General features: G+C 32.4%; 1 protein-coding gene across 1 annotated transcript; it reads left to right on the top strand.

The window, feature by feature from the left end:
* Positions 1-4,048: 4,048 nt before the first annotated feature.
* LOC100779240 (proteasome subunit beta type-5) lies at positions 4,049-7,502 on the top strand. Its single transcript, XM_003526918.4, has 8 exons — positions 4,049-4,195; positions 4,323-4,454; positions 4,648-4,777; positions 4,915-5,021; positions 6,358-6,492; positions 6,572-6,675; positions 6,756-6,856; positions 7,272-7,502. Exons 2-8 carry the CDS (start codon positions 4,341-4,343, stop codon positions 7,397-7,399), a joined length of 819 nt encoding a protein of 272 aa, XP_003526966.1. The 5' UTR covers positions 4,049-4,195; positions 4,323-4,340; the 3' UTR covers positions 7,400-7,502.
* Positions 7,503-10,820: the final 3,318 nt, after the last annotated feature.

The following is a 10,820-nucleotide window of genomic DNA, read 5'->3' as shown; positions in this document are numbered from 1 at the left end:
CATGGAATTCCGTAGAGCCCTTCTTGTTGTTGACCATGTTATCTACTACCAGTTTGCAATCAAGTTCAAAAATCACATTTTGCATACCAAGATGGTGAGTCCAGTTTATGGCTTGGTGAAGTGCCCAAGCCTCTGCTTCTCTAGGTGTTGGAACTCCAGTAGTTGTGGCAGTAAATGCTTTGAGGAAATTGCCCTTTTCATCTCTTAAACACAAGCCAGCTCCAAACTGTTTGACATCTTCAAATATGGCTGCATCTACATTACATTCGACTTGATTTCTCGATGGTGGGGACCATGTAGTGAGCATGGTTGTTTCTGGACTTGATTGTTGCTGATGGTTGATGGTGTTGGAGTTCTTCCATTGATTCACGAACTGCATGGTTAGTGAAAGAGCAACGTTTGGCTGTGATGACTTCTCCCAAAGCTGTGTTTCGGCAATTCCAAATACACCAAAGAACAACTACTATTTTTTCTTTTGTATCATTCTGAGAATTCTGCAAAAGTGAAAATATTAGTGATATGACACTCTTAGCCTTGTCTAGTTATTGTTTGATTTTGCTCCATAAATTTGCTTGCAGCCATAAGTGCTTTGCAAAATCACAGGAAATGAATGCATGACATTCATTCTCAATGTTGGACTCGCAAGTGACACATTCCGGGGAGCAATGGATGCTTTTTTTGCTGAAGGTTGGAGCGGGTAGGGAGACAACCTCTCAACATTCTCCAAAGGAAATGCCTTATCTTGGGTGGGAGTTGGAGTTTCCAAATAGTAAGCAATCACCTTCACGCTTCAAGTGACTAGTGTCTAGCATATTTTCCATAACATTGTTACAAGAACTCCTTACTGTATATTCACCATTTTGAGAGAACTTCCAAATGAGCTGATCATGATCCATCGTGTTTAATTAGGAGTGAGACTGCTTAAATTTTTTCTGCATCACTTGAATGGTGAAATGGAATAAAATGAAAGGAAAAAAAATAGAATGAAATAAATTATCATTATTTGAATGTTAAAGGTATAATGAAATAAAAATAATAATCTAATACAATCTATTATATCCCATGTTTTTAAAATTGAATCGGTCATTAAACTGATAAAGATACTAGTTTAAGGTTTAATAGTTCAACTGTAGTTGAACTGTGACCGAATGAGTAATAATTAAATTATATTTTTTTAATTTTTAATAAAATAAATACATAATTGTAAATAAAAATAATATAATCTTTATAACTTTAAAAATTAAACATTCCTTAAAAATATCATCACCCTCCACATATAAAATGACAAATTATACATAAAATTAAATATACCATAATATTTCATTTCAACAACACAAGTATTTTTTTTATTAATATACAAAATAAAATATCTGCAATCTATCAACAAGTACAGAATAATATGATTAATAAAAATAAATAAAATGTACCTGTTTCAAAATTAATGTAATATTGATCTTGAAATTTTTTAGTTTAGAGATGATAATTGTGCAACGAAAGAAATAAATATAATTGTAATTGGATATCCCATATCAGCTTTATCATTTTCATAAAAAAAAAATCATCCCTCATCTCATTTATCTTTCTAATCTCTCATTTATATTAATTAAAATAACAGTAAAACAATATAAATATACTTTTTTATTACCTCTAATGAGTAATGTGTTCATTATATTCTCATTTATTATAATATTTAATACAATGTATTAAAATTTTAAAATATTTTATTTAATAATTTTTAATTTCTTAATAAAATTTTAATTAAACTATGCATATCACACACACAACAATGTTAGTTATGTGTATGTCAATAGTCAATTTGTTTTAACTTTTCAATTTTATATTTAATGTCTCTTCTTTTCATGAAATAGTTTCAGCATGACTATAGGATGAATTCTACCGTACGAAAGTGAAATAACTTTAGTATGGTGCGAAAGAAACCTTCACCGTTTGATTCTTTTTAATTTTCATTTGATGGTTCAACTTTTTATTTTATTTTTACTTTTCTTTTCTCTCTTTTTATGATTATCTTTCCTTAATTGCTCCCTTTCTTCTACTTTCCTCTTCTTTGTTCCCTGAATCAGATCTTCTTCCCATCTCTTTTTATTTGTCACCATCGTGCACCACTATCTCTCTACCGCAAGCAACCACACCATGTTAGTGCCACCACCTCTCTCCACTATAAAATCGCCATGATGAAGGCCTTCGCCTCTTTTTCTTCACCTCCTTTCCTAGGCAATGGACCACGTCATTGTCGACCTTCATCGGTTGATTACTTTCGTCAGAACAAAGGAATACATTTAGATCTATTTCACAACACCTTATTGGGTTCGATTAAAACAAATCTGAATGGATTCCTTGGTTCTGCATGTTTAACGACTACCTCGTTGATCTTAGGCATGATCTTAACGATGATGGCATATATTGGTGCCAACCTAGATGATGGTGCGACAGTTGGCATCAGAGATGCAGAGCATGAAGAGGAAGGGATAAAGGCTCCCGTTTGTTATTTAAAAAAATTGATTTGGATTTGTTTCTTGAATTTGGGTTGCATTTTTCTTATTTGTTGTATGTTTTGGCTTAGGGTAGTACTGTTTTTTCTTCAAATTCAAGAAAAGTGGGTTGCGTTCTTTGACAACGATTATTGCTTGCTCTCTGAAACTGATATATATCTATCTTTCTGCAAATTTTGTTTGGGGTTTCATAGGATTTGATTGGGAAGGAGGAAAGGGGATGAAGGGTGTTTGTTTGTGCGTGGAAAGAAAAAGTGACCCATTCCCTTGTCCCCAACCAAGATCCCTTTTGTGCTTTGCTCTCCAGCGTTAATGTCACATTAGCGTTTAGGTCGACACCAGTATCGTAATTGTCAAGGTTGTGGTGTTTCGTGCATGGAAGTAGTAGAAATGTTGTTGACAACGCCTTCAATATTGCCGCGACAATGATGAAGGAAGTTTCGAGGACATATGGGAGAAAGAAAAAGGAAACAAAAATTTGACCCTCCATTGTGTTGATGTTGTTGAGTGGTGTTTGGTGTTGTTTGTTAACTAATTTTTTTTTTTGGTGTTGAAGAAACCCGGCTGCAGCAGGTGATTTTAGAGGTGTCATCAGTGTTATTTTGTAGTTTTCGATGAAAAAAAAGAGACAAAATAGGGTTAAATTGGGAAATACAAAAGATAACAAAGAATATAAAAAATAAAAATAATCTCAACCATTAATTTAAAAACTAATAGATCTAACAACTTAAAAAATCTTTCGCACATCGTGCAAAAGTTGTTTCGGTTTCGTATGGTAGAATTCGTTTGATTATAGATTAAAGTGTAGAGTACATTGTACACACAACACGCAACACAACATTGCTGCACAACAGGAACATGCAACACTGTTGCTCAAGGGTCAAGTCAAGTTTGGTTTCCTATGTGAGTAAAGCAAGCATTTTTTTTGAAACCGATGAACCATTAGTTTAGTCCGATTTTCATGGTTTATTCCGATTTAGTAGTCCTTAGTTTGGTTTCATAACTTCCTCGTTATAGGGGTCACTCAGACCGGATGTCACGTCGGTTCCCAATTGAACCGACTCATTCAATCTGATTTTAAAAACCTTTATTATATCTCAATTTATTACTTCTTCCAAATTTTCTTCCGTCTAGTTTAGAATAAGGAGAATGGGATGAAATTTATAATTTTTTGTTTGATTATAAACATAATTTTTTACTCTTGACCTAAAACTCATTTTTTCCTTCACACACTATCTCCTCTTGACAAGGTAAACCCTCTGTTCCAATTTTGGTCTGGTTGATGTATAACAGCCATGATAATTTTTTTAGTTATTGCAATAAATTCTTGTACGTTTGTTTTGCACTATAAAATCAAAGGGAAGGAAATAATCAAAAATATTTTTATCAAAACAAATTTATATCAAAAAACAAAAGTAAAAAGTAAAAATATTAAAATTATAATTATATAAAAATATCAAACCAAATGCTTCAGCAAGGAAAAAAAGGTTAAAAAAACAAATGGGCCGCCAAGATGTACTATACATTGGCCGAGCCGGCCCAAATGGAGTCCTGCCTTTTTCTCCAAGCCGACGCATTCTGAAATTAAAAAAAAAAAAAAACAGTGCCTCTTTCTACTTTTCCCTCATTGCTTCTAACTCAACAATTGAGATCTCACACTGCAATTCCTTCTTCTCCCAGAATCGGTGCGTCACATTCTTAAAACTTTGCGATTCTTTTTCTCTTCAATTTCTCTGCATTTTTGTTTATCTATTTATCTATTTATTTACTTTTGGGTCTAAGGTTTAAGGTTTTTTTTTTTTTTTCATTTAGGTCACTAAATCCGCAATCATGAAGCTCGATACCACCGGTCTCGAATCGTTTCCCACACTGCTTGCGCCTCAAAACGACGTCGTTGGAGAACTCTCCGCCGCTCCATCCTTCGACCTTCCGAATTCCAACGATGTGAGTACCCTCAAGTTTTGAATTTCACGATTTCTGAAACTGTTCGAACGAAAATCAGAAGAAAAAAAATTGGGTTGAAATTGGTTTCTCAAATTGCGGGGGGGATGGGAATAAAAAGCTAGGGTTTTGTTAGAGAAGGGTTGAAGATTTATCATGATTTTAACTGAAGTGCTGTGTGTGTTTGTGGTGATAGTTCGATGGGTTTGTGAAAGAAGCTATTCAGATGGTGAAGCCCGCGAAGGGTACTACGACTCTTGCTTTTATATTTAAGGAGGGTGTTATGGTAGCTGCTGATTCTCGAGCTAGCATGGGAGGATATATATGTGAGTGTTTGTTAATTTTAACTTTAATTTCACTATTCTTTGTTCCTTTGGTGAATGCTGAGTTTTTATGTTACTTGTTACTTTTATCTATTTGTGGTTGTCTTTGTTCTTGAATTTTGAGTGTTGGCTGTCTCCAGCATCGCAGTCTGTGAAGAAGATTATTGAAATTAATCCGTATATGCTTGGGACAATGGCTGGAGGTGCTGCTGATTGTCAGTTTTGGCACAGGAATCTTGGGATCAAGGTAATCTATGCAACCTTGAACCTTGTATATTGCATGGTTGCTTTTGTCTGTTCTGTTATCTTTAGGTCAGTCTCCTGCAAAATTTCTGCCCTAGTTTCCCACACCTTGTCATTCCTTGGTTATTTCCTTGCAATTATTGTTATTGGTGTCGTTATTGTTGTTATAGTTGAGTAGAGTAGATTGAAGTACATTTATACACATTGCCTGAAAAATATTTGTCCACCGGCAGCATCTTAGCCTGTGTATTTTGGAAGCAAGGAGTGAAAGAAATTGAATGGAATGGAAATTGAATTATGGGAGGGTAGTCTCGTGTCCTGTTGGGAATGCCATGTAAATGGCGGGAATGAAAATGATAAGGAAAATAATTATGTTTTGATTGGGAACAACGAAAATAGCTGGGAAGAAAATTCTGATAATTAAAATTCTGATATAACCTTTTATTTAAGATGAATTTGTTTAGAAGGATGGTTATGCAATTCAGATATAATCTTTTCCCCATGTAATTCAGATTTACTTATAGAGCACAATTGTGTAGCTTCCAAACATTTTCCAATTTTGATTTCTTTCATATTCTACTCAGTAGTCTGAGCTGAGTGTGGTCTAATATGGCCTTTCTCCTCAAATTTTCATTTACTAATTACTTGTATATAATTAGTATTAGTATTCCTTCTACCTACCTATATGAAATTAAATTTTGTTTCTAATTTATAATGCATGTGCTTGACCATCATGTTTAAATATGTTTTGCAAACCTCAAGGGAGGCACTTTATTTTATTCTTGTATTCTTATATCAGTATATGCACATCAGTGTTGATGCTTCCATTGTTTTTCCTTTGAAAACATCTATACTAGATAATAGACTGGTGCTAGGAATGTTACTTAATTGGCATTTATTGTTGGATAGGTTTGTTGTGAATGTACTAGTTCATGTTGACATCCAGTGATCCACTCCACTTTTGGCTGAACTGATATTCAATTATGATTGACCTCTTTGCATATCTAAATGATATATTGTTTGCTGTTGTTGGCCTGATGAGGACTAAATAATACATTGTTTGTGTATCTTCATTCTTCAAGCCCTTCGCCATTCTGTCATTTTTATTCTATCTGGTATAAACCCTCCAGATTATAGACACTTAGTTTGGGTCTTTACTCATTATTAACCGCCACTCGACTAACAGGACTAGGTGTAACATAGAAGATCTAAATGACTGGTTTAATCAACTTAAATTTTTTTTGTATCTTTTGGCTTTTGTTTTTCAAGATATGTTTTCTGCCTTTTATGTTTTATGAAGTTACACATGGGTTCTCTGATTTGGTCTGCATTATTTGTAGTGTCGTTTGCACGAGTTGGCAAATAAAAGGAGAATTTCAGTGACAGGAGCCTCAAAGCTACTTGCCAATATTTTATACTCTTATCGTGGAATGGGGTTATCTGTTGGTACCATGATTGCTGGATGGGATGAGACGGTAATTCACAAGACAAATTATTGAGCAACTTTTTCTCAGCTAGTCCAATTGTTACTTACAGCATTTATCTCTTTTTTAGGGTCCTGGTCTATATTATGTTGATAGTGAAGGAGGAAGACTTAAAGGCACTAGATTCTCTGTTGGATCTGGTTCACCATATGCTTATGGTGTATTGGACAGCGGGTTAGTTAAACTTCCTATTTAACTATCACCTATAACTCTTCTGCCAAATTTTGTTGACAATTTCCTTGTTGTACATCTAGGTACCGATATGACCTGTCAGTTGAGGAAGCTGCTGAACTTGCTCGACGAGCAATTTATCACGCAACATTTCGTGATGGGGCCAGTGGTGGAGTTGCTAGCGGTACTCTTTCTTTCTCCCCCACTATATCTACATACTAACTTCTATCTGTTTATGACATTTTGTTGCTATCCTCTCTCTGACCAGCAATAAATTAGTATTTACACAAATTCATGATAACTTAATTGACAAGTCTCATAAGGTAACACTTGCAATTCTGCTGGAGCACAATTGTTCATGATCACCAAAAAATATGTTGTGCATTTTACTATGCCCATTTAAATGGATAATTGAAAATAATTCATGGTTTCTAACTAGGTAGGATGAAATATTTATATAGTAATATTATTATTGTTGTTATCACTTATCACTGACTGGGTGTTTCAGCAGCTATTTTAGATGCATAATTTATAGCTATAAACTTGTAATTCACGAAATCACTGTGTTTCACTAACTTGGAGATTTTTATGATTTTTAGTTTACTATGTGGGTCCAAATGGATGGAAGAAATTGTCCGGTGATGATGTTGGGGAACTTCATTACCATTACTACCCAGTTACCCCAAGCACCGTGGAACAAGAAATGGTTGAGGCAACTGGAGCTTGATGAAGCAACTCGTGGATATTTTCAGTTTCCTTTGCTTGCTAGCTTATTTTGAACCGATGAAACTGATTACTTTATAATTGAAAATTGACATTAGTTTGATAAATACAAGTGCTGTCCTATCCTGTTGTGTTTTTTATCAAGCCATATTTATCATTAAAAATGATAGATTAGAGCTCATGTATAATGTGCAGTGATTTAAATGGGTAAAGCAGGTCAGAAGCGTGTTGCTAATGTAATTCATCTTGCGATTAATGGTTTTCGTGGCAACTTCTGAAAGTTGTACAAGAAACTTACCAAGGAGAATTGTGGTTCAATGTCTTCGATTAATTGTAGTAGTTAATAAGCATAGTTTACGTCATGGTTTTATTAGTTTATCTTTCGACAAAATGAAACTTAAACTAATCGTTGAACTTGATTTTTTTTTGTTGTTGAAGGGACATAGAATATTATTAATACTTAATGAAAGGAAAATAGCACAAGATGTGCCTCACTATTACAAGTACAGCCCAATAATCCCTTATAAAATAAAAACCAAAATTTTGATACAGAACATGCTACGCATGCAATGTCTTTCCAAATCTTACAAATCCCAAGCTAATTATCTCCACCCAATAGCAAGTAGCAACCATTTAACCCAAAAGTATTGCTAGGATAAATACTGCCCTGTGCAACTAAGCAAGACTCAAAACAGTTACACTTTCACTTTCACGTCATATTTTCACTAAAATCGCATGCCCAGCTACTGTCGTCCACGCCGATGTTCTGCATGGATTCTGCACAATCTCTGCACTTTTTTCATTTGATAACATGAATAGTGAATTGGGACAACTAGATTTCTCTATCAGATAGACGATGATAGTAAATCATTGTTTCTTTCATTAATTTGATTTATGTGGAGTGAAGCCTCAATTTGTACAAGCGATTTTGTATTTGAAATAGTTACACGAAGTTGAATATAATTTTGGTTTTTATATTGAGAAAATGATGTCATGTACCATAGTTATTGAGTTGAAGCAAAATTTTGTATTAGATTAAAGAGTTTTACGGCTAATTTACCTTTAGAATAAAAATGTTTATATAAAATTATACCATTCTAAAATTAAATTAACTTAAAATTAATATCGCATGATATTAATTTTATTTAATATTATTTTTGCAAATTCATACACATACACCTGAGGTATCATTTAATGACGTTTTACGTCTTTCGGTAATATTGAGACATTTTCGGTACTTAAAAAAAAATGAAATTTTGCTCACCTCATTTTTTAATTAAAATATTTTATTTTTAACTTTTTAAAAAATATACGATTTTAGTAGCCATAGCACATGTCAATGTTGTTAATAGAGTATTTAATCAACATTGAAAATTAGTCATGGACAAAATTGGTAAAGATTTTAAAAATGGAAATGAAATGTCTTACCTAAAAAAGAGATTAATTTATATGTATAATTTATATGTATTTATGTGTAAAATAATTTTATACCGTCATTTAATCATAAATTACTGTTTGAATTATTTAGTTAATTATTTTAAAAGTCAAGAAATTTATCATACATGTTGAATTGTGATTAAATGACCGTAAAAAAATTTCTGATTAAAAAAAATGAGAAACTAACATTACGAATTTAAGAAAATTACATTTTTAGCCTACTATATATTTGAAATTACATAACTTCGTTTATTAGACTCCTTTTCTTATACGTCTAGAAGGTTGATATTCATTTCAAATATGTAAACCAAGACATGTTAGATAGATATTCTTTAACATCAACATATAATTACAAAGACAGATCTTTTGGAGTTCACAAATTAGCCACCATACCAAGTTTTTATTGGACCAGTTGAATAAGCCCGTTTGATATGGTTCTAAAATAAGTGAATTGTGAATAATACATTCTTTTTTTTCAATATTATTTTTTTATTAGTTGAAATAATTAATAAATAAAATTATGAATGAAAGTTATTAAATAAGATGTGTCACCTGCAATTTTTTTATTTCCAATAAATTAATGTTCAAAAGAATATATGAGAGTGGGTTGCTAATATTTTTCTTAAAATGATGATATAATTTATCAAACTTAAATTTATTTCTCTTCTCTCTTTATTAATGTCTCAATTAATATTTAGGTTATGTGGATAATTTTTTTGTAATAAGTAATAACACATCATTGGGAAACATGGGTGAATTGTCATCGTATATTTATATTAATATCAAACGAAAGTCAAAGAATATGTTAAAATATCTTCTAAATAATAAAAAAAATACTTAGAAAAACCGACTTAGTTGTACGACAAGTAGAACCACTAAATTAACATATTGGTTCTTTAATTTAGTTAAATAATTATTTTTCCAGCAGATGACTATCCTATTATATTATAACTTAAGGCGCGTTTAATTTGGCTCGTTAGAAGTTTAAAGTTGTATTTATACCTAGTAAATTTAGATTCATCATTATTATCGAATCTTTCTCTATAGATCACAGACATGAAAAAAGCCACATTTAGTGTGCAAAATGTGTCTCCATTAATGAAACAGCATCATGTTCGCAGTTTGGATAACAAATATGTTAGGGTGAATTATAGAACTGAAAAGTCTGACATTGAAGTTTACAAGACAAAAATAGTAATTGTCTTTTCTTATTAAAAAAAAAACAAATAGAAGAAACCACATTTAGTGTGCAAATTTAACTAAAAACGTACATTTCATTTAATTAACAACAATCTCCATACAATGGAAAGTGAAACGAAGTTGAATAAGAGACTCCGCGTTCAAACCAATAATGCTAGGGATGAGCATCCAAATCCCAAGGTTAAAATTTCAACATTAAAGAATTTTTTTTTAACGACAAATGTTAGAGTGATAGTTTTTATAAGAAATATCAGTTACGAGATTTGAACTCACAACTTCTTTCTCTTTTCTTTTTTCTTTATCTTTTTTCAATCGGACGAATCTTATATTTCCTTCACCATTGAAGAAGTTAACTCAGGCATATCCAGCAATCATTTTCCAAGGTGGATTGTGAGAAATTTCATGATGAACAAGTGCCAAGAGATGGTGATGGAGGACCAAAAAAATATGGCTATTCCATCTGTAACGTGCTAGCAAGGTTGCTCCATCTTTTCAACTAAACGATTTAATGGGAAAGAACTAACTAGCGTAAAGATTAGAATTGACGTAGAAACATTATGGGGAATCATATCAATTTAATAAATAACTCTAAAGTCTAAACACTACTATTTGACAAGGCATTGTTTGATAATGATGGAGAATAGTAGAATATAAGGACGTGCTATCCAACGCAGTACTCAATTGTTTTTTTTCACACAAATCGCGTTTTGTTTTATTCATTCAACGGTCAGAATGCTCACAGTGCTTAAGAACGATGATATGATTAATAAATAACAAGAGAAGTTAAT

Source organism: Glycine max, chromosome 6 (assembly GCF_000004515.6).
Source record: "Glycine max cultivar Williams 82 chromosome 6, Glycine_max_v4.0, whole genome shotgun sequence".
Taxonomy (NCBI): domain Eukaryota; kingdom Viridiplantae; phylum Streptophyta; class Magnoliopsida; order Fabales; family Fabaceae; genus Glycine; species Glycine max.
The sequence above is the reverse complement of the archived record's forward strand: the minus strand, read 5'-3'. Positions and strand labels throughout refer to the sequence as shown.